Source organism: Schistocerca piceifrons, chromosome 3 (genome assembly GCF_021461385.2).
Source record: "Schistocerca piceifrons isolate TAMUIC-IGC-003096 chromosome 3, iqSchPice1.1, whole genome shotgun sequence".
NCBI lineage: Eukaryota > Metazoa > Arthropoda > Insecta > Orthoptera > Acrididae > Schistocerca > Schistocerca piceifrons.
In genome coordinates this window covers 66986493-67013605 of record NC_060140.1, presented here as the reverse complement: position 1 = coordinate 67013605, position 27113 = coordinate 66986493, and the positions used below count along the sequence as shown (strand labels likewise).

General features: G+C 44.4%; 1 protein-coding gene across 2 annotated transcripts in view; it reads left to right on the top strand.

Annotated features, from left to right (window-relative positions):
* LOC124789527 (arylsulfatase B-like) overlaps positions 1–27113 on the top strand; it is a 70620-nt gene that overhangs the window by 31946 nt on the left and 11561 nt on the right. For both annotated transcript variants that reach the window (XM_047256921.1, XM_047256920.1), the window contains exon 7: positions 15063–15198. In XM_047256921.1, the coding sequence (XP_047112877.1) occupies positions 15063–15198 (136 nt within the window). The remainder of the gene's footprint in view (positions 1–15062; positions 15199–27113) is intronic.

Below are 27113 nucleotides of genomic sequence, written 5' to 3'. Positions count from 1 at the left end.
ACACTTCATGAACGGATGAAGACAACGTTCGTTTTATAATATTTATATGAAGGCAAGGCAAAATAAAAGTACAATTTCTCTAAAAGAAACCTTTTATTGGGAAATAGCCGTGTGAGTAACTACTTTATACGATATAATCACCATCATACTCATATTGACTCGGTACAGTTCTTAACAGATTTCCTAATATCGTCCTGAAGTACAGTTTGTGCCTTCGTGCTCGCTCATTCTTCATGGTATGGCGAGTTCCTTACCTGTTAGACTTGTAGTATCCTTGGTATTTGTTCTGTCAACAGTGTGAGCTACTTCAAACCTTAGGGGGGCCTAGTTGTAATTACTGATTCAAAGGGAACCATACAAACCTGTAGATAAACTGGAAAAATGAAATCCTCTGCACATAAACAATTTTTGTTAACCGTTATTACTCCCCGACTTCGCATTTACTCTGACTGATCAGATGATATTGCGTGTAAAACCTCCTTGCACTAACCCCTTCTGATGAAAAATTCAAGAAAGTCAAGGAATAATCCACTTGCTCAGAATGTAGTTAATCAAATACAACTTGTGAAAAAATCAGTAATTCAGGCATCATAATTAAAGGCACCAGAGCATCACAGAAAAATCTTCACGTAACACATCACACTGCTTATCCATTTTAATTAAAACTTTCTAAGCTACTTAATCACATCCAACAGCAATTAATGATAACACTCTCTGTATATCCTCTTAAATCACACAAGGTTGCACCAACAATCCCTGACTACCTATGATGTTCAGCAATCACAATCAAATTTCGGTTGACTAATTTTCTAGCTAGTATTAGAACATTAAACTAATTATGACATAACGGATCAGATTTCAAATTTTTTATGGTTATTTGATGAGTTTGTGCTCACATTAATTTTTCAGCACAGTTTCATCGGCAACGGTTTTAAAGATGACAAGGAGATGATGCTATTTGGCAGTTAATTGGTAAACTGCCACGCAACATGTTTTATAATGTACTATGAACATTCCAATAGTCAATATGGACGATCCTTTAACGCTGCATCATAGCTGCAGACAGTATTCAGTACTGTTAATGACTTCTTCTCTTCCTTTCTTTTTAATATGGTGAGGTGGACTTGTTGGTTCCTGCAGCACTGAGAACTCTTTTTAGCTGGCTTGCACAATGCGGAAGTTTACTTAAACGGACCAGAAGGGGTCATAAATTGGTTCAGCGCTTAAAGCTGTTCACCAGAGCAGGTAGGAAATGCAGAATTAGCTACGTCCCATCTCAGATCAGCAGGTCACTCAGGGTGATCTATATTGTAGTATTGTGTGAGACACTTCAAGAAATCCATTTTGAAAGACAACATGTGAAGCCAGGTGCAGCCACCAGAATGTGTGAGACTGCCTATTTCCCTGCTGTCGCGCAATAAATGAATGTTCATTTGAATTCCTAGTAACGAACACTCAGAGTGGGTCACAATAACTATTTCTCTAGAAGGCACATTTTCCAGTGGCGATCTATGGTGAGAAGTCTGTCACAGACTGGGAGACTTTTTTGTTTCCTCCCAACAGCACATCACCATATAGGTTAACCACAGCAAATTCGTGAGAATTGGAGTTTCTTAAACTTATTTATAAACTTAGTACTGATCGGAACTCGCTAGGCCTAATGCAGTTGCCCAGCAAGATTCCTACATTGACAGAAACAGCCAAGTCTCAAAGACTTGAGTCAGGCAACAGTTGCTACTACACCACATAGGAGTGGTACTGATGAAACAGTGGGAATACAAGATTAGTTAACTTCAGCCAGGGTTTAACAGCACAATTTTAACTTTCACACTGGGTCAGTTGCTTCCACCACGCACTTTGGCAAGTCTACTGATACACTTATCTTTCATATATCCACCCACCTGCATCAAGGCTAGATTTCAGAATTACAATCGTTTAGTTAACTTATTAAATGTTTCCATACTCATTTTAGTGGATAATTCATTAGTTTATGGTAAAGGAACAATGCTTATAGCGACTGCTAGTTTCTTTTATAGTCAGAAGAGCTGCTTCATTAATGTACCCACATGTAGTGTGTTATCCATCCTTGGAGCTTCCCTTCCCTGGGGATCACCAGGTATTGGGCTTGTAGATCTCAACCTCCATCTGACACTTGTCTTTTGAAATTTTTTGCTATAGGCAACGAACGATATATCCACTTCATGTTCAGCCCTTTACTACACTGTTCATATGCCCTCTGCTCACCAGTGATTACTGTGTGGCTGAGAATCTTTCCTTCTTCCTCCTCGGAACGCCTTAAATGTGACTATCCATTTTCAAATTTTTCTCTTGTGTTCATACATCAGAAGACGTGGTATCCAAAGAGAACTAACCTCACGATGTTTTAGAAATTCATGGACGTTTCTAATGCTGGACAACTGTTAGTGCTCAGATTACCGACAATATCGTAAATGCTTCTACGACGATAATCAGGAACCATTTGTGCAGTTGTCTGAATTCCCTACCCTCTTTTGAAGTGGATGGCCCCCTCAGACGCTCTTCGTTGCAAGCTAATACACGCTCACCTTTAAAAGAACTTAATCACTTCCAAGTGTTTCGTTATTGAAGATACATGTCACTATACTGCAGCTGAATTCTGTGAGTAATCTTCGCATAATATGTTTGTTCAGAATACAGAAAATGGATCTCTCATTTAGATTTTGATTCATGCAAGCAAAAGAGCTCTCATAATAAAATTCTCTGAAAATCACTACAAAAGGTGCTATTCACTGAAACAACAGAGCTAATGGACAAGAGCAAATAAAATTAAAGAATGCCAGCTGGAGTCAAAGCTGTAAATCCACTGAGAAGAAAAAAATATAGCTTTCATTCATTGAGTTGCTCTTGTACAACATATTACGTAATGTAGTAACACACAAAAATTGTATCCTTTTCTATATTCTGTTCGCTGTTTATTTCTTAGATTATGTGTGTGTTTTTTCTATTTAAGAAGTGGAATATCGAGTTTTAGTGTCTATAAAGTACAGGTTACGGCAATCTGTAGTGCTGTTATCATTTATTTCTTAGTTTTGAAGATCCAACAACCGTTCGCTTCCGCCTAGTCGGCCAGTCAGATTCCAGATGTCGCCTGCTATGCACCAACAGAGCAGCGAGTTACTTGTTTAGCGTTTTCCGGGCTCGTGATCCGTGAACACCTGAAGGCAATTTCGGCTAGGACCAGCCATCTTGAGGCTACTGCCTCACGGTGGCGAACTGAGCGGGACGCCTTAGGTGCCGCTAATGTCGCCCACAGTCTCTGCTGCCGAGGCATCGCCCAGTGTAACTCACGGTGGATCTGTCCTCACAACAGGCTGAGTGGCGGGAGGTAACGCGTTCGCATTGCTCCTGTGAGATGGTCAGTGTGGAGGCTGACTGCTTGGGCTCGCACATTCACCCTCTGAGTGGACAGGTGCCCGCTTCTTCACCAGGATCCGAGCAGGCGCATGGGGGTGACGGATTTGCTAGTTTCGGAATCTCCAACCTTAGGCACGTTGTGGAGAGTCTTAGGAAAACACCGTTCGGTGCCAGAAAGCTATTCAATGTGCACCTTCTATGTCTGCTGGAGAGCTCATCTGCAATGTGGAGGAGGCCTTGCCTGCGGCTCTCGAGCGTGCAGGATGGAGTAATCTGCAAGTTGTGGTTCATGTCAGCTCCAATGACGCCTGTTGCTCGGGACCTGAGGCCATCCAGAGTTCTTACAGACGGCTGACGGAAGTGGTGAAGACTGATGGCCTCGTGTGTGGAATGCAAGCAGAGCTCGCAATTTGCGACACTGTTTCCAGAGTTTCTTCGGGATCCATTGGTTTAGAGGAAAAGCCTTCGTCGTCTCAGTGTCGGTCTTGGATGCAGATCTCTGTACATGCGTCGACAGATGGAGAATTGTAGAATTCCCCGTGGTATATTCAGGGCTGCACCGCACTAAAGAAGCAGCTTCTCGGGTAGCAGAGCAACTGTAAAGTTCACATGATTCTTTTAAGGCTAGGAGGAAATTTGAGGTACTCTGATGCATAATCGCCAGTCGATACGTAGCTAGTGAAAACAGACCACGTTCAGTGTAAAGACACTTTGACTGTGAAAAGTTTTTCAGTACATTTTTTAAGCACTCGTAAAAAATTCTCCAATTTACTTCCCTCCTCACACTCTAGTTATTCTTGGGGCCGATCGCTGGCTGAAATCCGAAGTAGAAAGTCCTAAAATACACTGTAAGGCAATAAGTACGACACACCCCGAAGCAATTATCCGAATGAGATAAAAATCGGTAGATGCGACGTACATGTTCAGGCAAACGTATGATTACAACTTCTGAAAAATTGGATGGTTTAGTCAGGAGAAAGAGCTTCACAAACTGAAAAAGTCAGAATGGTGTTGGTCAACGTCTGGCAACTATGCAAGCCGTTATTCGGCTTGGCATTGATTGATATAATTGCTGGGTGTCTTCTCATGGATATTGTGCTGAATTCTGTCCAAGTACCCATTAGATGGTGGATGGAACTCCCCGTAATGCTTCAAACGTTCCCAATCGGGGCGATGTGCGGCGACCTTTCTGTCCAAGGTAGGGTTCGACAGGCACAAAGACCAGAAAAAGAAACAGTCACCGTTTGCGGGCGGGCATTATCTTGTTGAAATGCAAGCCGAGGAAGGCATGCCATGAAAGGCAACAAAACCGGGAATAGGATAGCGTCTACGTACCGCTGTACTGTAACGGTGACGGGGATGACAACTAATTGGGTCTTGCTGTGAAACGAATTGGCACCACAGACCATCACTACTGGTTGTCAGGGTAACAGTCACATTGGTATCCCATCGTTGCCTGACTGTCTGGAGAGTCTCGACACACGTCTTCTCTGGCCATCAGGGCTCAGTTCGAAGCGGGACTGATCACTAAATTATATTCCAGTTAATTTCTTGACCACCATGACCACCGAAGAAGTGAAACAGGATAGGGAATGACTATTAGCGGTACAATACAACATCCTTCATGGTTTGCGCAGTAGCTATATTCAGTAGTTTGCTAAACCTAAGGCTGAACGCATCTTTCGCACGATGTCTCATTGCCAGGTAATTTAACACGGAGATACTTGGAAAACACGTAGAAATAAATGTTGCAGAAGGTAACGAAATAAATATACGATGAGACGAACAGAAATGAGAGTTTTATTCAAAGACAGAAATTACACTGAACTCACCACTATTCATTGTGGTCCCCTGCACATATCAAATGGCGTGGGATGGTTCTTTATAAGATGTGTGATTACCATGGACAACACTACATGTTCGGCGAACTGCTCCCATGCTGAGAGTTGGTAAGGAGTTATTGTCATAGGGCGTTCCATTCTTCCACCAGTGCGGTTCAAACTGTTTGATTGTCTTTGGTGCATGTCGATATACTGCAATAAATATCCCCATCGCGTGCCACATGTGGTCGACGGGATATAAGTCGCGGGAACTGGCAGGCAAGTTCATTCGCCAAATACCGTCTCGTTTCAAGAGCCTCTCCTACTACTTCTCCTCCTCTTCCTCCTCCTCCTCAAGCACTGTTTGATACAGTCACGCATTCTTGTCCCTAATAGTGAAGGTGTGGCCGAATTCACCACTGAGAAGATGGACATAGAGGAACACAGTGTCACTATGACGTTGAGTGGTGAGTCTACCATGTTCAAAGATAATCTCGCATGTTCCAGTGCCAACACTGTACCTCGTCTAGAACACGATGAGTACACATACTTGAGCAACCTCCATAGGCTACAGTACCGTTCTATACAGATCTGGGACCAGTGAATTAACAACTGCGAATTCGTTTTTGATGTAAGAGAGCCAGGAATTCATATTCAGGAAGAGCAGAAAACACAGCTCACCCTCTACGCCACAAGCTAAACAAACTGCTTCACTGAGGACAACTGGTACCCCGAAGGAATTCGAGGGAGCTACAGACAACAAAGATAGTCCGTAACCTAAATTTCGCTTAGAATACGAACTCCTAAATTACAAGCCCTAAAGTTTCTTGCAACCCATTCGAATTTATCATCCGCTTTTACTACTATCTCCCAGCTGAATGTATCAACGTGACCGCCATCGATCAGAATATACACATACGACTCCAAAACAAGAAAGGGGACTGGCTTCGCTTACTTCTGACGTGATGCACTATTTTTGGCTATGCTTAAGGTTCCAACGGAACCCAGCATGTTCACTGACGAAATTCCGGAAATCAAGTACGAACTTAGGTACGGGCCATATCAGTCCAATAACATCCTTGCTGTCTTGGGTTTAAGGAATGAGCTTGAAAATCTTTCTTCATTTCAGTTGTACAAGGTGCATCGTGATTTTCCAATTGTATCAGTGAGATGTAAAATGTCTAGGTGGTACACGTGATAATGAATAATACATTTGTCAATAATCAATTGCCTGGCTACGCACCAGTGTCAAAGGACAGTTAATAAATAAATCAAAACATCATAGGAATCAAACGCGCAGGCAATGTGGCCTGTTTATGTGAACACTATCCTTTGTTGTTTGCTACTTTTTTCTGGTTTACCTTGCTATAGTTTAAACTATGAAAGATCCCCTTAGAAAAATTATGAATGACTGTGCTGGTAAACTTCTGCGTTCTTTGATTTTCAAACAGCTGAGCAAAACTCAACGTACTCAAACAGTTTTCTCTTTACTTATTCTGATCATCACTAAACTGGCACACAATAATTTTAGTGCAACGCAATCTGACTTTCAATAGCCCCTACAAAATAATGGCCCCGACTAACAGAACCCTATACCTTTCGTGAATCACTTACCTCGCCGGCCGAAGTGGCCGTGCGGTTCTAGGCGCTGCAGTCTGGAACCGCGAGACCACTACGGTCGCAGGTTCGAATCCTGCCTCGGGCATGGATGTGTGTGATGTCCTTAGGTTAGTTAGGTTTAACTAGTTTTAAGTTCTAGGGGACTAATGACCTCAGAAGTTGAGTCCCATAGTGCTCAGAGCGATTTGAACCCAATCACTTACCCCACAAGAATTTTCGTTACTCGAACTACTCAATACAGCGAGCGACAACACTGCCAGCTAAATAAAAGGTTCTAACTACTGAGGGCACCAACTACTGATAGGTCTAGTTAGCAAAGGAAAGATTGTGACAGAGAACAAACAAGGTCAACAATGTTCAAAAGTCAATTCATGACAACCATCTTTACAAATTTCCTTTTTCTGGCAGACACACGGCCAGATCGTCTGCTTACAGTAACCTATCAAAACTCTTGCATTACTCTCTCCCCACATCCACCACTGCTGGGTGCTCACCTCCAACTGCACAACGCTACGCGCTGTTCACATCCAACTGCCCAACACTACACAAGCGAATATTCCAACACTGAGTCCAACCAGCCACAGACTGCACACAGCACAGTCAGTGATTTTCATACAGAGCGTTACCAACATAAAAACCTAAACAGCCTACGTACGACTAGTCTTGCTTGCTAATTATTCCCAGCCAGTTTTAAAATTATCATTTATTATTCTATAAAATTTCCTTTCAAAATTACTTTTAACACGTTTTCTATTACTCAGCCAGAAGGTTTAATAATTTTGGAGTGTTTGCAGTTCACGAAAACACGCTGTATACTGCCAGTGTGTGTTCAACATTTGCCGGCCTGCTCACATCTTTGCACGTTTACAGTGCGCACATTTCTGATAGCGAATTTCCTTTTATAGTGGTTAATTCAGGTGAAATGACTGTTTATTTTTGTTATAAGAGAAATAAATCTAACATGCCGAAATGAAACTTTTTTGCGTTTGTTTGACGCGGACATCACTGCTGCTTTCGTGCTTTATACTGAATGTGAGTGACATAAAAAGTGCACCGCCCCTCAAATATCTCGAAAAAAAAAAAAAAGCAAAACAAAAGAAAATGAATGCCAGGAAGCTACTGCTTGTTCAAGAAGAGTCGCGTGTAATACATGACGTCACCTGCATCTGACCAGTAATGTGAAGGTGTTGGTAAAGTTACGAAAGGGAAAAGTGTATGGAGAAAAAAGTGTTCATGGTGTTTTGGTTGAAATTTTACTCTTTTTGAACGTTTCAAAATATATTACGGTGCTGTATGCCAAATACATTATGGGTGAGGCTGTCATACAGATGTTATTTTAGGAAACAGGGAGGAGATCTGATAAAAGGAATTTGCACGTCTCTATTTACAATACACTGTAAAGATGTTTTAATGGTAGCCATAAATGAGTGGTGTATCGACTCGTGCTACACCTTGTGTTTAGATTGCATTGGTTTTCCTTTTCTTCCCCTGACATGTTTGTCTGATATGTTGTCTGTCATTAAGTGGCTGCTTGGTTGTCTTTTCTCTCTGCTATCGATATCAGCCTTTTTGAGTCCGGGAAACTGCTATGGAGGAAGTGAGATGTCTGACCGGTGGTAACCTCGTGTGGCGGCGCGGAAGTAGGGGCGTGCGCTCAGAGAGAGTCTGGTGGAGACGGGAGGAGGTGTGGCTCGCCAGCGCGGACCAGAGGTGGTCGGTTGTACCGAGTCGCCACGTGATGTACGTCGGTTGTGTGTAACGAGCGGGTTCAGTTGACGGAAGAGCTCCCCGCGGGTTGGTTGTATACAGAATCGCCCCACGAGTGGTTGCTGTTCATTTCACCTTGGTGGTACGTTAACAAGCTTCTTTAAGTCCTCCTTTTCAACACTGGAGTTTAAAAGGAGACACCTAACATGAAGGAGCGGTCACTACCCGTCAACGTTGCGGAGAAGATGTGAACTCCGGTGACAGAGCGTGCTGTCGCGTGACCGTGGCGTGTTGGGTACGCTGGCGACTCGTGTGGATGTGTGGATCCTTGCCATCGGAGGTCGTGTAGTGCCCGTTCGAGCATAATTGCAAGTTAAGTTAGTGGAAGGTTTAATCATTAAGTAATAAGTTTGCGTAACCAGTGTCTCTTCTGCCTTGTGGCCTCTGGCGATCGATTGTCTACATAGCAGACAACGTCACGCTCTTTGCGAATGATGATGTTGTATACAGAGAAGTGACAGCGCTTGAAAATTGTGGCGAAATACAGGAAGACGTGTAGAGGATCGACGCTTGGTACAGGGAGTGGTATAAACAAGTGTAACATACTACGAACACATAGATGGAATCTCCCTTCATTGCTTGATTACATTATTGCAGAACAATCAGTGCAAGCAGGTACTTCCATAAAATATCTACAAGTATGCGCACGAGCAGTTTCAACTGGAACGACCACATTAAATTAATCACGTATAAGGCAGATGTCAGACTGAGATTCACTGAGAGAATCCTTAAGAAATATAGTTCATCAATAGAGGAAGTAGCTTATAAAACAACATTCGACCAAAACTTTAATATAGTTGGTCAGTCTGCGATCCCCATCAGATAGCATTGGTAGAGGAAACATCGAAGATCCAATCAACAACAGAGTGTCTCCTTACAAGTTTATTTAGCAAACGCAAAAGCGTCACGGAGACGGTCAGTCAACTCCAGTGGCACACGCTTCAAAAGAGGCGTTCTGAATCACCGTTTGATGATGATGTTTGGTTTGTAGGCGCTCAATTGCGCGGTCATCAGCACCCGTAGAGTCCCAATCTTTACACGGTCCCATTTAGCCACTTTCACGAATGATGTTGATGCAATGATGAGGATAACACAAACACCCAGTCTCCAGGCAGAGAAAATCCCCAAGTCGACCGGGAATCGAACCCAGGACCCCGCGATCCAGAGGCAGCAACGCTAGCCACAAGACCACGATATGCGGACTGAGTCACCGTAAGGTCTAATGTTCCCCAAAGAATCAACGAACAGATTGCTTGTTCCTACAAATACGTCGCGAAATGACCATGAAGGTCAAATTAGAGAGATTCGGCTCGACGCAGGAGCAATCGTTCTTCACGCGTACTATTAGCGACTGAACAGAAAAAAGGTGGAATTCACAGTGAGACGCCCTGATAAACCTGCAGGACAGGACAGGTACTTTAAGTAGTGGAAAGGGGCCAAAATAAGCGGCTGTCAGTTACACTCGAACATAGAAACTTTTATTTGATCAAACATTTCAAGACCCAAGAAAAAAAACACAGCTTTAATTTTGGAACTTAATTAGCGGCTGAATGTGCCGTAGAATCTCATGTCTTAAGGGCAAGACCACTTTAATTTAAAAAAGGCTGAAAGCCAATAGCTTAAAGCTCAACCAAAATCAGAGACATAACGGGCTAAGCCTTTTCTTACAACAGATCCTTAATTAGGCTGAAGGCCCAAAGAATCAGACACTATAAGAGCAAATACTTAAGACTCAATAACATTAATTTTTGAAATGCCAATGGCTTTACTTAAAACTGTTGTTAAATTAGGCTGAAGGCCCAAACCATCTAACCATTTAACACCTTAAGAGCAGAACAACTTTAATTCAAAAATGTTCAAATGTGTGTGAAATCTTATGGGACTTACACACTACTTAACCTAAACTATCCTAAGGACAAACACACACACACACCCATGCCCGAGGGAGGACTCGAACCTCCGCTGGGCGCTGATGACCCCGCTGTTTAGCGCCCGTAAACCTCAAACACACACACTCGAACCTCCGCCGGGACCAGCCGCACAGTCCATGACTGCAGCGGCTAGACCGCTCGGCTAATCCCGCGCCGCAACTTTAATTCAAAATCGGATGAAGGCCCCAAGAATCTGACACTTTAAGAGCAAGACAACTTAAATTCAAAATCGGCTGAAGACCAAACAATTAGGACTAATTAACATTAGTTTTAAAAATGCCAAAGGGCTTACGTAAAACAGTTCTTAAATTAGGCTGAATGCCCAAACCATCTGACGCCATAAGGGCAAAACAACCTTAATATAAAAATCTGCTAGGAGCCATACTAGTACAAAGAACAAGAACATACAAGAAAAGGCAGTAAAACCAAGGGAGGTCAGAAGTTCCGATGGTCGGCCTGGAATTCAAACACTAACGTTCGCTTAGGTGAGACTGGCAGTCGGCCCAACCATTGTCGATCCGACGACAACCCTACCGACAGACAATCAACGGACCCACCGACAAGACAACCTCCGCTTCACCCGACCAGATTCACAACAGGGAGTTCAATGGAAGAACGTAGAAGGTATTGGCGCCCACAACCAATTATACATTGAGCTGTCAAGCTACACACTGTGCTGGACAGCGACAACACGATGAGGAAAACACACTGCCTGAATTTACGTCAACGGCCAGGGCAGATAACCGGAACGTTAACGGCCACAAGGCAGAAGATTCTGCTGGTGCACTTAAATTCAAAATAACCAAGCACGGTTAAACTCCACCGGAGGGTGGCTAAAATTTGTCAACGTGAAAACACACGTTCTTGCTCGCGGGAATATCCCAACAACCGACAACGAACTCCAAATGACACAATGTGAACAGTCGTGACTTGCTAGTAGATTAAGTCAAAACTCAACTTTCATGTCCAATATCGGTGAGCCACGAACCTCGTAGCAATGGGAACAGCACTACACACTCCAGCACCGCATAGAGGCTGCCAGCGGGCCCTGCCAAACCACGCGCCACGGAGATTTCCTCGCTGCTTCACGCCAACCGACCAACAACCCGCACACAGCCAACCCGGTAACTATAAGCGCTAGGCCAAAGATAGTCCAAGGTACGAATATCGATACACGCCGCTGCTGCCACCCGCAGAAAGAGAGGATAACAGCATAATCGCGATAACCGCGGGAGGCTAAACACAGAATAGCAACCGAGGTTTAATCCAACACATAGCATGAGCCAGCCACAGGTCAAACAGTGGTGCACATTGACGGAAAAATATCACAATATGAAGAATGAGTTGGGTGGTATAAACGAAAATTGGTAAGCGTGTAACTACATCTGTAATATGACTGACGTCTGTCCAAGTTCCGCAACAGGCGTCTAAGAGTGGCTCTAGTAAGGCGACTGTGAGGATTCAAATCAGGTTTGCTTTAAATAAATGCTGTAATGGTCGTGCGTTAGTTACCCTATGGGACTGGATATGGTGAGTTGATGTTAGTCAAGAATGCCTTTAAGGCCACAAAGACCTCTCTGAGTTTGATCGATGTCGTGTAATAGAAGCTGCATGATCCGTCTGCTGTACTGCAGAAGGGCTTAGTTGGAATGTAGCAACTGGCTGCTGGCAGTGGTGGTCACGACGGTCGCAAGGAGACAGGCCTGCGAACTGTCACGTGGCAGTACATCTACATCTACATTCATACTCTGCAAGCCACCCAACGGTGTGAGGCGGAGGGCACTTTACGTGCCACGGTCATTACCTCCCTTTCCTGTTCCAGTCGCGTATGGTTCGCGGGAAGGACGACTGCCGGAAAGCCTTCATGCGCGCTCGAATCTCTCTAATTTTACATTCGTGATCTCTTCGGGAGGTATAAGTAGAGGGAAGCAATACATTCGATACCTCATCCAGAAACACACCGTCTCGAAACCTGGACAACAAGGTACACCGCGATGCAGAGCGCCTCTCTTGCAGAGTCTGCCACATGAGTTTGCTAAACATCTTCGTAACGCTATCACGCTTACCAAATAACCCTGTGACGAAACGCGCCAATCTTCTTTGGATCTTCTCTATCTCCTCTGTCAACCCGCCGTGGTACGGATCCCACACTGACGAGCAATACTCAAGTATAGGTCGAACGAGTGTTTTGTAAGCCACCTCTTTTGTTGAGGGACTACAGTTTCTAAGGACTCTCCCAATGAATCTCAACCTGGCACCCGCATTACCAACAATTAGTATTATATGATCATTCCACTTTGAATCGTTCTGTACGCATACTCCGAGATATTTTACGGAAGTAACTGCTACCAGTGTTTGTTCTGCTATCATATAATCATACAATAAAGGATCCTTCTTTCTATGTATTCGCAATATTTTACATCTGGCTATGTTAAGGGTCAGTTACCACTCCCTGCACCAAGTGCCTATCCGCTGCAGATCTTCCTGCATTTCGCTGCAATTTTCTAATGCTGCAACTTCTCTGTATACTACAGCATCATCCGCGAAATGCCACATGGAACTTCTGACACTATGTACTAGGTCATTTATATATATTGTGAAAAGCAATGGTCCCATAACACTCCACTGTGGTACGCCAGAGGTTACTTTAACTTCTGTAGACGTCTGTCCATTGAGAACAACATGCTGTGTTCTGTTTGCTAAAAACTCTTCAATCCAGCCACGCAGCAGGTCTGATATTCCGTAGGCTGTTACTTTGTTTATCAGGTGACAGTGCGGAACTGTATCGAAAGCTTTCCGGAAGTCAAGGAAAATGGCATCTACCTGGGAGCCTGTATCTGATATTTTCTGGGTCTCTGGCAGTACCGAGGGGGAAGACTGTCGTTCTCTACGTATGGCTCAAGCGCAACGTACTGCATCTGCAGCAGCAATCTGAACAGTAGTTGGCACCATAGTAACACAACGAACTGTCACATATTGGTAACTTCAAAGACAGCTGAGAGCCAAATGCACTGTAGCGTGCATTCCTCTGACCCCAAACCACCGCCATTTGCGACTTCAGTGGTGTCAAGCGAGAGCTCATTCTAGAGAAGAGTGGACGTCTAAATGGCTCTGAGCACTATGGGACTTAATTTCTGTGGTCATCAGTCCCCGATAACTTAGAACTACGTAAACCTAACTAACCTAAGGACATCACACGCATCCATGCCCGAGGCAGGTTTCGAACCTGCGAGCGTAGTTCAAAAATGGTTCAAATGGCTCTGAACACCATGAGACTTAACATCTATGGTCATCAGTCCCCTATAACTTAGAACCACTTAAACCTAACTAACCTAAGGACACCACACAACACCTAGTCATCACGAGGCTGAGAAAATCCCTGACCCCGCCTGGAATCGAACCCGGGAACCCGGGCGTGGGAAGCGAGAACGCTACCGCACGACCACGAGCTGCGGACACGAGCGAGCGTAGTGGTCGCGCGGTTCCAGACTGTAGCGCCTAGAACCGGTCAGCCACCCCGGCCGGCAGTGGACGTCTGTTGCGCTTTCTGATGAAATCTGGTTCTGCCTCGGTGGCAGTGATGGCTGTGTGTTGACTAAAAGAAGGCCAGTTGTGGGCCTGCAATCGTTCTTTCTGAGTCCTAGACACACTGGACCCACGCCTTGGGAGCCATTCCGCATGATAGCAGGAGCACTCTCGTGGTTGGACCACACACCCTGATTACAAGTTTGAACGTCATTCTGGTGGTTCGCTCTGTTGTGGTTCCATTCATGAATAGCATTCCAGTGTGTGTTCTCCAACAGGATAACGCTCGCCCACGTATTGCTGTTGTAACACAACGATTTCTAGTGGCGACGTCTTGCCTTGGCCTGCTCGATTATCAGATCTGTCTCCAATCGACCATCTTTGGGCAGCATCGGAGGACACCTCCTGCATCCTCCACAAGTAGTACTAACCGTCCTTGAATTGACCGAACAAGTGCAACAGGCATGAAACCCTGTCCCTCAAACTTACGACACATGCTACAGCACGATCCATGCACGTTTGCACACTTGCATTCACCACTTTGGCGGTTACACCGATTATTGATATACCATCATTTCAGATTTGACCTATGGTCTTGCAATGTTAATCACTTCAATATGTTACCTAGACAAAGGTATTCATGACATTTCGTTACTCTATGATAATTATAATTATTTTTTTCCTTTTGAATTCATTATGGGAGTGACAGTGATCAATGTGTTACAAATATTTACTATAAGAACAGTCTTGATCACGATTTATTTATTAAGGTGACCGGTTTCGACCACTACTGTGGTCACCTTCAGACCAGATTCAATGGTCAAGACTGTTTTTATAGTAAATAATTATTTTTTCGTTTGGCTTTTTCTGTCAGTGAACATTAGATATAGATGCAGGTGTTCATTTGTGATTTTGAGACGGTCTAGGAAAGAACGGTTGATGGCTGTTGTTGCTGTAGAGGCCCAGAGTCATGGAGAAGTACAGCGCGACTTGATCTGTGTTGCAGATTAAGAACACCCTGTGGGAAGGCGGAGTGAGAGGAGTCGCTGCCGTCTGGAGCCCGCTGCTGGACAACACGCCCAGGGTGTCCAACCAGCTGATGCACGTCACAGACTGGCTGCCCACGCTATACGCAGCAGCAGGTAATTCAAGTTTGAAAAGGTCTATGTTAGGGGACGATACCTGTGGAGTGGGGCGACGGACGAAATGTAGGTAGAGAGAATGTGGTTGAGCAGAGAAGAACAGGAAGAACGATACACAAAATTAAATCATTGTTTATTCATTAGCCTTCTCCCAATCACAAGTTTTACTCACTCCATTGGCTGAACTAGATATAAGGAATTACCAGTATAACTACAGTTAGATAGATTTCACTACAGAGATAGTCTGGTGTTGTCTTTCGGACCTTTATTTCGTACACTGCTTGGGTAAAGACGGGAAATGAAGGAGTACATTAAATATTAGGAATTTTCCCCACAGCGTGCGATCACGCTTTCTAGCGATACGAATAGTTTAACATGGTGCTCTATCATTTTTCGTTTGCTCATCCAGCAAAAAATAAATAAAAATAAAAAATGAAAGGCACTATGTCCTGTTATTCTGCACATTACAATTGTCAAGTCATAAACACACAACAATATGTTATAGCTGTTGTTAAATTATCATAAACGATTCACAATGCGTTGAAAGATAACATCGAAAGCAGACACACCTATAAGCGTATAACAACAACACAGAGAAACAATTAAATGTTATAAGGTGCCGCATGTGTTTTTCTGATTGGTAGCCTGGTCAAATAGTGATCTTACTCTGTATTTATGGCTGAAAATAGGCAAAAATACCAGAAAAAGTAACTAACTGACTCCTTTCGAACAGTCCTCGGAAGACCAAACAGTACCAACCACCGCTGTGTCGTCCTCAATCGACAGGGATCACTGGATTCGGATATAATGGGGCAAGTGGTCGGCACGCCGCTCTCCCCGCCGTTGTTAGTTTTCTTAACCAGGGCCGCTATTTCCCCCATCAAGTAACTCGTCAATTGGTCTCATAAGGGCGGAGTGCACCTCGCTTGCTAACAGCACTCGGCAGACCCGGACGGTCACCCATCCAAGTGCTAGCCAAATCCGATAGCGCTTAACTACGGTGATCTGACGGGAACCAGTATTAGTACTGCGGCAAGGCTGTTGGCAAAATTCCACAGTAATACCTTGAATCACTGTCTCCTATTTTCCTACACCATGAGTGCAATGGCCACACTGTGGTTAATTAAATTGGGAGGAATTTCTGCCCTGAAAACAAGTAAAACCATTTCTTCTGCCTAACACAACTGAAACAAGCATCACCGTATGGCCTTATGGAGACAAATACAATGTATAGCCGTACCTCAAATAATTCTCAATTTATTGCCTGATGCATATGGAAATCGACCTTTGGGGACCAAAGTAAAAGATTGAATAGAAACTTTTGGCTTTATTAACAGCTACTTTTACGTGAAGGAAATTTGAATTAATGCTGCTGTCCATTACGAAATGAAGACTTGACAACAACGTAGTTGACAATATTGACACATACACAATCGTTACGGTTACTACAAGCCACACCACAAGTTGGGAAACCGGGCCAAATTTCTAATAGTTTACTGTCGAGTTGAGATTTTCACACACAAATTTTTTATTCATATCTTACAGGAAATAACAGTACGGCAACAAACAACCTTTTAAACACGCCGCTAACGGCAATGAAGCCATTTACAGCAAGGCAATAGTTTAAAAATTTCTTTTAAAAACGGCAATCCAGTCATTTATAGCACAATTGAAAATTTCTTTTTTTTTAAATAAAAAAAATATAGAAGCTAATAGTACGGCAATAACAGCCTTTCAAAAGACGCCGCTAACGGCAATCTGGTAATTTATAGCAATACAACAGTAAAAAAATTTAAAGAACATTAGTAAACAGGCAACTAAAGTAAATACAGAACTTTGCTAATAAAGTACGGTGAGGTAGTGTAGCTACCAACACCGCCATTAAAAAAAAAATTAAAGGTCTCAGCAAGCACACGATTAGTGGCAATAAAGGAATAGAGGAATTTAAATAAATTTTTAAACAATGGTGCCCTGGAATATCATTAGAACATAACAGGTATGATGGACTCTTGTAAGGCGGCCACAAATCACACACTCAGGGATGCTCAGGCTAGGCAGAATACTGACCAATTTAAATACGCCCGTAAACGCAATTGCTACTTTCAGGGTGGTCACTGCACCGACTTTTAGCCAGCGAAAACTTGTAATAATATGGCTTATCTTCCTGACCGAATTAGAGCTAACATCGTGCAAGGAAACATTACACCACACAGTCCTGAATGAGCGACCACATAATCAACCGACAAGAAGCATGAATTTACTCATAACACATGACAGAACAGCGAAAAATCTGCCAAAACTACACCTCCCATCGGACAGTAACGAGAGGAGGAGTAAGATGACTGTCTTCGATTACACCGGTGTCGGGGACAGGAAACCCGATCGCCGGAGGCCACAAGGCAGAAGAGACACTGGTTACGAAGACTTTTTAGTTAATGTCTAAACCTTCCACTAACTTAACTTGCAATTATGCTCGAACAGGCAGTACACGACCTCCTATGGCAAGGATCCACACATGAGACCGCGAACGCGTCGCCCGTGTAACCAGCACGCCACGGTCACGCGACAACACGCTCTGTCACCGGAGTTCACGTCTTCTCTGCAACGTTGACGGCTAGTGACCGCTCCTTCATGTAGTATCTCCCTTTTAAACTTCAGTGTTGAAACGGAGGACTTAAAGGAGGTTGTTGACGTCCCACCAAGCTGAAATGAACAGTAACTACTCGTGGGGCGATTCTGTATACAACCAACTCCACCCACTCTCACACACAACCGACATACATCACGTGGCGACTCGGTACAACCGACCACGCCTGGCCCGCGCTGGCGAGTCACACTGCCCTGCCGTGTCCACCAGACTCTCTCTGCGCGCACAACGCTCCTACTTCCGCGCCACCACACGAGGTTACAACCGGTCAAAGATCTCACTTCCTCCATAGCTGGTTCCCGGAAGCAAAAACGCAGATATCAATAGCAGAGGGAAAAGACAACCAAGCAGCCACATAATGACAGACAACATATGAAACAAACATGTCATGGGAAGAGAAGGAAGACCAATGCAATTTGAACACAAGGTGTAGCACGAGTCGATACACGGCTCAAAAATTATCAGCACGGGGGTGCCACTGTGGGAAAAAGGGAAAGGCTATTTATTATAAGACTGCGTGTGGGCGAACATGCTGAGGACAAACAACAGGAGAGAAAGTTCTATTACTCATCCACAGAGACAAATTTACAATTTCGTTAACCGATTTGCTTGGGACAAGGGCAGAGCCAGAGAAAAATACGTTGGTGTCCAAAATTAAAGTAACATAGAAATTTTGCAATGTTGGTTTTTTTTTCCACAAAACAGTATAATCAGTCGACAGTAAAGCAGAAACAATATGAAGAATATAGAACATAAATAACTGCAACATGCATAGCGATAGACAAAAATGTCCTTCGTTTTTTCCAAGTTAATGGTTTTACACACACGTTCCGATAAGTGGTTAATGCACTCAGTGTAGGGCGTGACCATCTCTGGCAGAAATACAGGCCTGACTAGCGACGGCGTATGCTATGTATGATGTCATCAACCTCATTTTGAGACAATAACGCCCATCATTCCTTCAGCGCTGCTAGAAAGTGTTGGGGAATGGTTGGTGAAAGTTGGCGTGATGCATCCCGTCTCCCAGTGCATCCCAGATTCCAGACATGCACTATAGGATTCAGATCTGGAGAGCCAGCAGGCCACACCTTGTGTGCAATAAGTTCCCTTTCCAAGAAAACATCGACCTCGTGTGCTCTATGAGATCGAGAAATATCGTCCATCAGTACGAAGTAGTGGCTCACAACTGCTCACAACAACCGCTAATGAGGTCCCACGATCTCGTCACGATACCTGACGGCTGTTAAACCTTACGGATTTAACCGTACAGTTTCACGAAAAGGTGTTCAAATGGCCAACGTAATCACTGCCTACACCATTAATGACCATCCTCGATATCAGCCTCTTTCCAGAATGGTTGGGTGCCGAAAGCGCGTTCCACGTTCTCTCCAGATGCGAATCGGACTCATCTGTGAAAGGAACGACCGTCAAAGTGGCATGTTGACCACTGAAGAGACCGAGCGAGGTGGCGCAGTGGTTAGCACACTGGACTCGCATTCGGGAGGACGAAGGTTCAATCCCGTCTCCAGCCATCCTGATTTAGGTTTTCCGTGATTTCCCTAAATCGTTTAAGGCGAATGCCGGGATGGTTCCTTTGAAAGGGCACGGCCGATTTCCTTCCCAATCCTTACCTAACCCGAGCTTGCGCTCCGTCTCTAATGACCTCGTTGTCGACGGACCGTTAAACACTAACCACCACCACCACCACCACCACCACCACCACTGAAGACGTTCTCTTTCGTAAAGACGTGTCAGAGGTACACATATAGAAGGACTCCAACAATGAAGACCACTCTGCCGATTCCTTCTTTACACCATTTTCCTTGCTACAACAGGACCTGTGGATGCTGTGAGGTCAGATGCCAGTTGTCGTGCTGTACTAAGGCGGTACCGTGGTGCCCCTGCAGTCAAACAACGATTCTCTCTTTCTGATGTTACACGTGGTCGGCCCCGCCTTGGTCTTCGGGATACAGTTTCGATCTCTGTGAACGGTCACCACTGCCGAAAAACAACAGAACGATTCACGTTAAGCCATCAGGCCACATCGTCTTGTGACTGTCCTGGTTCCATTCTTCACATTTGTCTCCACCGTGGACAGCCTGGTAAGGCGTCTTCTCTGTACCATACTGCACCGTCTGTGACTGTGCACACAGCGGTTGTGGATGTGGGACTACCCGGCGTACACTATCCAGTTTGACAGGTGCCCTGACGTCATCATTGGCGTGCTTGTTGACAAAAATGCCGTCTTCTGTGCAGGTCACGATCGTACGGACATCTGCTGACAGTTTGTAAAATTACAGCGTGAATTAGACGCAGGACGGGAAATAATGGTTCGTTGGTTTAATTTTGGACACCAATGTAGATATCTGTTACAGTTATTGAAGCGAGAGAACCAGCATACTGGTCAGCTTCAACAGGACGGTGTAAATAATTCATCTTACGACACACATGGTAAAGATTTCTGCAATTCGGAAAGATTTTGGTACAAAGGATTGTAACTACGAACAACTCCGATCGCGACCTAATTAGCAGCACGCCAGCAAGCGTCTCACCTACATTGCCTCGTAGTACAGCTGCACAGCGCGTCCCCACCGCATCTCCAACGCACGCGTCCACACTGTGGCTCGTCCCGCCTGGAACTGACTCCCTTTCGCTCTTCAGTATCCAGCGAGAGGACACACTTCCTGGCGCACGTTGCTGCCAGTCAGGGGCCCAGCTTCCGGGCTCAGTCGGCTTGCGTCTCAGAACACGCCTTACGGATCCCCTGTTCACTTGTTTTCACTGCCAGATTTGCTGAAAAAATATCTAATCTTCTATCGGGAACTTCCAGCAACCAATGGAAACATTCGCCCACGAATTCGGCTGGGAAAGAGCGTTCCACCTACGAGCTCCAAGTCACGTACACCAAAGAGAGACGGCTGTTGGGTCTCTGCCACCATTTGTTTCCTTGTTCCTCGGTTCAGCCCTTCAGCCCTCCCCCCCCCCCCCCCACTTGCTATTGTACTGTGCATTTCAAACGTTTCAGCCCTCTTATCCTCTGCTTGGAGAGGATAGAAAATTCGCGTTAGCCCACAGTCAAACTGACAGAATGAATTTCACGCAAGGGAGAGATTGTTCTTGAAGTAGAATCTGCTGATCATAAAGGAAATGTCAGCCATTGGTCCGAGTAGAATTCAATAAATATGGCGTATAAAAATGGTAAAATAGCGTACCTAGTTGAAAGGATGTACTCTAATAAAAGGTATACTCAAAGAGATGTATGTGTTTCAATATGTAACATACTTTTTTTAAAAAAATAAAGCGAGAGCCACCTATGACAGATCACGAATGCTGAGATACAATCATTTAAAAAAGGCATCGAACCTATTCCGCAGAAGTCATAGCTTAGAAACTATATTAAACGACCAATATACACTACTGGCCATTAAAATTACTACACCACGAAGATGACGTGCTACAATCGCGACATTTAACCAGCAAGAAGAAAATGTTGTGATATGCAAATTATTAGCTTTTCAGAGCATTCACACAAGGTTGGTGCCGGTGGCGACACCTACAACGTGCTGACATGAGGAAAGTTTCCAACCGATTTCTCATACACAAACAGCAGCTGACCAGCGTTGCCTGGTGAAACGTTGTTGTCATGCCTCGTCTAAGGGGGAAAAATGCGTACCATCACGTTTCCGACTTTGATAAAGGTCGGATTGTAGCCCATAACGATTGTGGTTTATCGTATCGCGACAATGCTGCTCGCGTTGGTCGAGATACAATGACTGTTAGCAGAATATGGAATCGGTGGGTTCAGGAGGGTAATACGGAGCGCCATGCTGGATCCCAACGGCCTAGTGCCACTAGCAGTCGAGATGTCAGGCATCTTATCCGCACGGCTGTAAAGGATCGTGCAGCCACATCTCGATCCCTGAGTCAACAGATGGGGACTTTTACAAGACAACAACCATATGCACGAACAGTTCGACGCCGTTTGCAACAGCATAGACTATCATCTCGGAGATCATGGCTGCGGTTACCCTCGACGCTGCATCACAGACAGGAGCGCCTGCCAGGGTGTACTCAACGACCTATCTTGGTAGACGAATGGCAAAACGTAATTTTTTTGGATGAATGCAGGTTCCGTTTACAGCATCATGATCGTCGCATCCGTGTTTGGCGACATCGCGGTGAACGCATATTGGAAGCGTGTAATCGTCATCGCCATACTGGCGTATCACCAGGCGTGGTGGTATGGGATGCCACTGGCTACACGTCTCGGTCACATCTTGTTCGCATTGACGGCACTTTGAACAGTGGACGTTTCGTTTCAGATGTGCTACGACCCGTGGCTCAACCCTTCATTGGATCCCTGCGAAACCCTTCATTTCAGCGGGATAATGCACGACTGCATGTTGCAGGTCCTTTACGGGCCTTTCTGGATACAGAAGATGTTCGACTGCTGCCCTGGCCAGCACATTCTCCAGATCTCTCACCAATTGAAAAAGTCTGGCCAATGGTGGCCGAGCAACTGGCTCGTCACAATACGCCAGTCACTACTCTTGATGAATTGTGGTATCGTGTTGAAGCTGCATGGCATGGGCAGCTGTACCTGTTAACTCAATGACCAGGCGTATCAAGGCCGTTATTACGGCGAGAGGTGGTTGTTCTGGGAACTGATTTCTCAGGGTCTATGCACCCAAATTGCGTGAAAATGTAATCACATGTCAGTTCTAGTATAAAGTATTTGTCCAATGAATATCCGATTATCATCTGCATTTCATTTGGTGCAGCAATTTTAATGGCCAGTAGTGTATTATTGCAGGTGGTAGTGACAGCGTATCGGTCGGCTTATCTTGACACGCCGAACCACTTCACGTATATAACCAACTGTCCTGAAAATGTTGATAGTGCGATGCACTTACCTGAGCCACCTCTCGTTGATTAGAACGTCTCCTCATGTTTCCGAGAACGGCCACAGGAGGCCAAGTGCAATAATATCGTGGTGGGGTATCACATATTTTGCAAATGGAGCAAAGTAGGCCTAATGCGTTTGCTAGAAAAACACAAGAGACAAAGGAATTTTCATTTTCATCTCTTGTCGTTACTGTCCACTCTACATTCCTCCAAATCCCCATCTACTCTCGGTTTAGTGAGATACGCGTTCAGTAAAGAATTGGCCACCAGAAATACTGAAGAGCTTGACGGGAACGCAGATGCTGCGCTGCGATGGCAACAAGGATGATCGTCCAACGTCCAGGTGGCCGAGCGGTTCTAGGTGCTTCAGTCCGGAACCGCGCTGCTGCTACGGTCGCAAGTTCGAATCCTGCCTCGGGCATGGATGCGTGTGATGTCCTTAGGTTAGTTAAGTTTAAGTAGTTCTAAGTCAAGGGAACTGATGACCTCATATGGTAAGTCCCATAGTGGTTACAGCCATTTTTGAACCCATCGTGATGGATTGGTCATGCAATACGATTTCAGTGCTAAGACAGTATATGTATGCCATCAGTAAGCAACTGAAAATTTTGGGGTCAGAAAATTCGGCGGTTAAACCTGTGACTGAGCAATGTATCTCAGTAGGTGAGACATTGGATCACCAATAGACTAACCCGACTGCTCGTTTTCCATCTTTTTCCTAATTAAGCGCAAGCAACTGATCAGATGACTCCTTCAGTAAACGAACGGTATATTTTTGTCATTACTATTTTTCAATTAATAAACTTTCTAATGATGTGGATGTCCATCACGTGCTAACCTATAACAGTCCATTCTGAACCATATTCATAATACTGAAAATAGATATATGCGTAATTGAATAAATGAAATTTCTATTATCTTTTACACCTCAGCACCTATTTATGCGGTTCTGGCGCTACAGTCTGGAACCGCGCGACCGCTACGGTCGCAGGTTCGAATCCTGCCTCGGGCATGGATGTGTGTGTCGTCCTTAGGTTTAAGTAGTTCTAAGTTCTAGGGGACTTATGACCTCAGCAGTTGAGTCCCATAGTGCTCAGAGCCATTTGAACCATTTTGAACCTATTTATGACAAACTACACTGGTAAGCCAAAACACATTGACCATTGCCCATTCAGGCGTTGGATGCCGTCTGGTGGCGTTTCGGGAACGTGATGCAGTAAGAGAAGTACGTAAGCGGAGCAGAAACGCACGGGAGAACACCCTAGCTAATATATGGGCTGCAAATGGGGAAATCGGTTGCGGTAAGCGACTTCGACAAAGGGCGGTTTATTATTACGTAGAGGCTGTCAACGAATGTCTCGAAAACGGAGAAGCTGGCCGAATGTTCACGTGGTACTGTCCTGAGCATCTACGGAAAGAGGTAGGACAGTGAAACTACCACTAGGCGACTCTTCACAGAACGTGGGGTTCGGAGGCTTATCTGATGTGCAAAGTAGGATAGATGGTGATCTGTGGCATCTCTGCCGAAATAGCACAATGCTGGTGCATGCACAAACGTTTCGGAACACACCGCTCATTGTACATTGTTGAAAATGGAGCTCCGCAGCAGACCACCCCTGCGTGCTCACATGTTTACCAAACGATGTCGTCAGTTACGATTTTGGTGGGCACGGAACTATCGGGATTCGATTGTCGATCAATGAAAAAGTGTCGGCTCTTCGGGTGAGTCAAATTTTTGCTACACTGGGTCGACGGTCGTCTACACAGGCGCTGTCATCGAGGTAAACGACCGCTCGAAACGTGAATCGCGCCACGAACGCAGGCTCCTGGGAGCAGTACTATGCTATGGGAGACATTCTCCATAGCCTGCGTGGGACCTGTGGTAGTAATCTAAGACACGCTGACAGATGCAAACCACCTGCATCCTTTCGCGCTTGATCTCTTGTCCGACGACTATGTCACCTTTCGGCAGTATAGTTGTCCGTTCAAAAATGGTTCAAATGGCTCTGAGCACTATCGGACTTAACATCTAAGGTCATCAGTCCCCTATAACTTAGAACTACTTAAGCCTAACTAACCTAAGGACATCACACACATCCATTCCCGAGGTAGGATTCGAACCTGCGACCGTAGCACAGTTCCAGACTGAAGCACCTAGAAACGCTCGGCCACATCGGCCGGCTATAATTGTCCGTGTTTAAGAGCCATCACAACCGAGCAACATTGGTTTCAGGACCATTCTAATGCACTCACTTTGATGTCCCGGCGACCAAATCTGTCTGATATAAATCCTATGGAACCAACCTAGGTCGCTATAGGGCGCCATCACTGCGTATGCAAATCAGCGGCCCGTTATTTACGAGAATTACATGGGCCGTGTGACGCCATATACGTCCACAAACCTACTAATGTTCTGTCGTTTCCTGACACGCAGAATCATTAATCTATTTCTCTAATTCGCTTCGAAGACGGACAAGCAAGCTATTAAACAGGTGGTCATAATGTTTTGGCTCATCAGCGTATATTCACTGCAATTTACTCATCAGATTATATATATATATATATATATATATATATTATTTACACTTCAAGTTCCATAGGACCAAAATGAGGAGCAAATCTCCAAGGTCATGGAACGTGTCAGTACATGAACTTACAACATAAAATTAATAACAGATAAAAATAAATGTTCATCAACCTGAAAAAAGTCAATCCATAAGTTTCAGTAAACGCTATCAGCAATAGAATAAGAATCAACTTAATTTTTCAAGGAACACCGCGACAGAATAGAATGAGTGACCCATGGGGAAACTCTTCAGTTTCGATTTGAAAGCGCGTGGATTACTGCTAAGATTTTTGAATTCGAGTGGCAGCTTATTGAAAATGGAAGGAGCAGTACACTGCACACCTTTTCGCACAAGAGTTAAGGAAGTCCGATCCAAATGCCGGTTTCATTTCTACCGAGCATTAACCGAGTGAAAGTTGCTTATTCTTGGGAATAAACTAATATTGGTAGCAAGAAACGACAATAAGGAATTTACATATTGAGAGGCCAATGTCAAAATACCCAGACTCGTGAACAGAGGTCGACAAGAGGTTCGTGAACTCACGGCACTTATTGTCCGAACCGCGCGTTTCTTAGCCAAAAATATGCTTGTAGAATGGGAAGAGTTACCCCAAAATATAATACCATACGACGTAAGTGAATGAAAATAAGCAAAGTAGATTGATTTTCGTGTAGACGTATCACTCACTTTTGATACCGTTCGAATAGTAAAAATGGCAGTATTAAGTCTCTGAACAAGATCCTGAACGTTGCCTTTCCATGACAGCCCACTATCTATCTGATCACCTAGAAATTTGAACTGTTCAGTTTCACTAAACTTGTGCCCGTTCTGTGAAATTAAAACGTTATGGTTTGTTGAATTGTGTGTTAGAAACTGTAAAAACTGAGCCTTACTGTGATTTAACGTTAGTTTACTTTCTACAAGCCATGAACCGAGGTCATGTACTGCACTATTTGAAACCGAGTCAATGTTGCACACAACATCCTCTACTACCAAGCTATTGTCATCAGAAAACAGAAATAATTTAGAGTTACCCGTAATACTAGAGGGCATATCATTTATAAAAATAAGGAACAGAAGCGGCCCCAACACTGATACCTGGGGCACCCCGCCCCCCCCCCCCCCTCCACTTGACAGTACCCCACTCAAATCCCACATCACATTGTGAATAATGACCTTTAATGACCTTTTTCTGCCTGTTGCTAAAGTAAGAGGTGAACCAGTTATGATCTACTCCCCGTATTCCGTAACGGTCCAACTTCTGGAGCAATATTTTGTGATCAACACAATCAAATGCCTTAGTTAAATGAAAAAATACGCCAAGCGTTCGAAACTCTTTGTTTAGCCCATCCAGTATCTCACAGAGAAAAGAGAATATAGCATTTTCAGCTGTTAAACGACTTGTAAAGCCGAACTGTACATTTGATAGCGAATAGTATGATATAAAATGATCAATTATCCTTACATACACAACCTTTTCAATAACTTTTGCAAACAATGATGGCATAGAAATATGTCTAAAATTATCTACATTATCCCCTTTCCCTTTTAATAATGCGGCTTTACTACTGACTACTTTAATCGCTCAGGAAACTGACCATTCCTAAAGGAAACATTACAAATATGGCTAAATACAGGGCTAACATGTGCAGCACAGTCCTTTAATATTCTGCTAGACACTCCATCATAACCATGAGAGTCCTCAGTCTTCAGTGATTTAATTATTGACTCAATCTCCCTCTCGTCTGTATCACAGAGGAGTATTTCAGACATCAATCTCGGAAAGGCATTTGCCA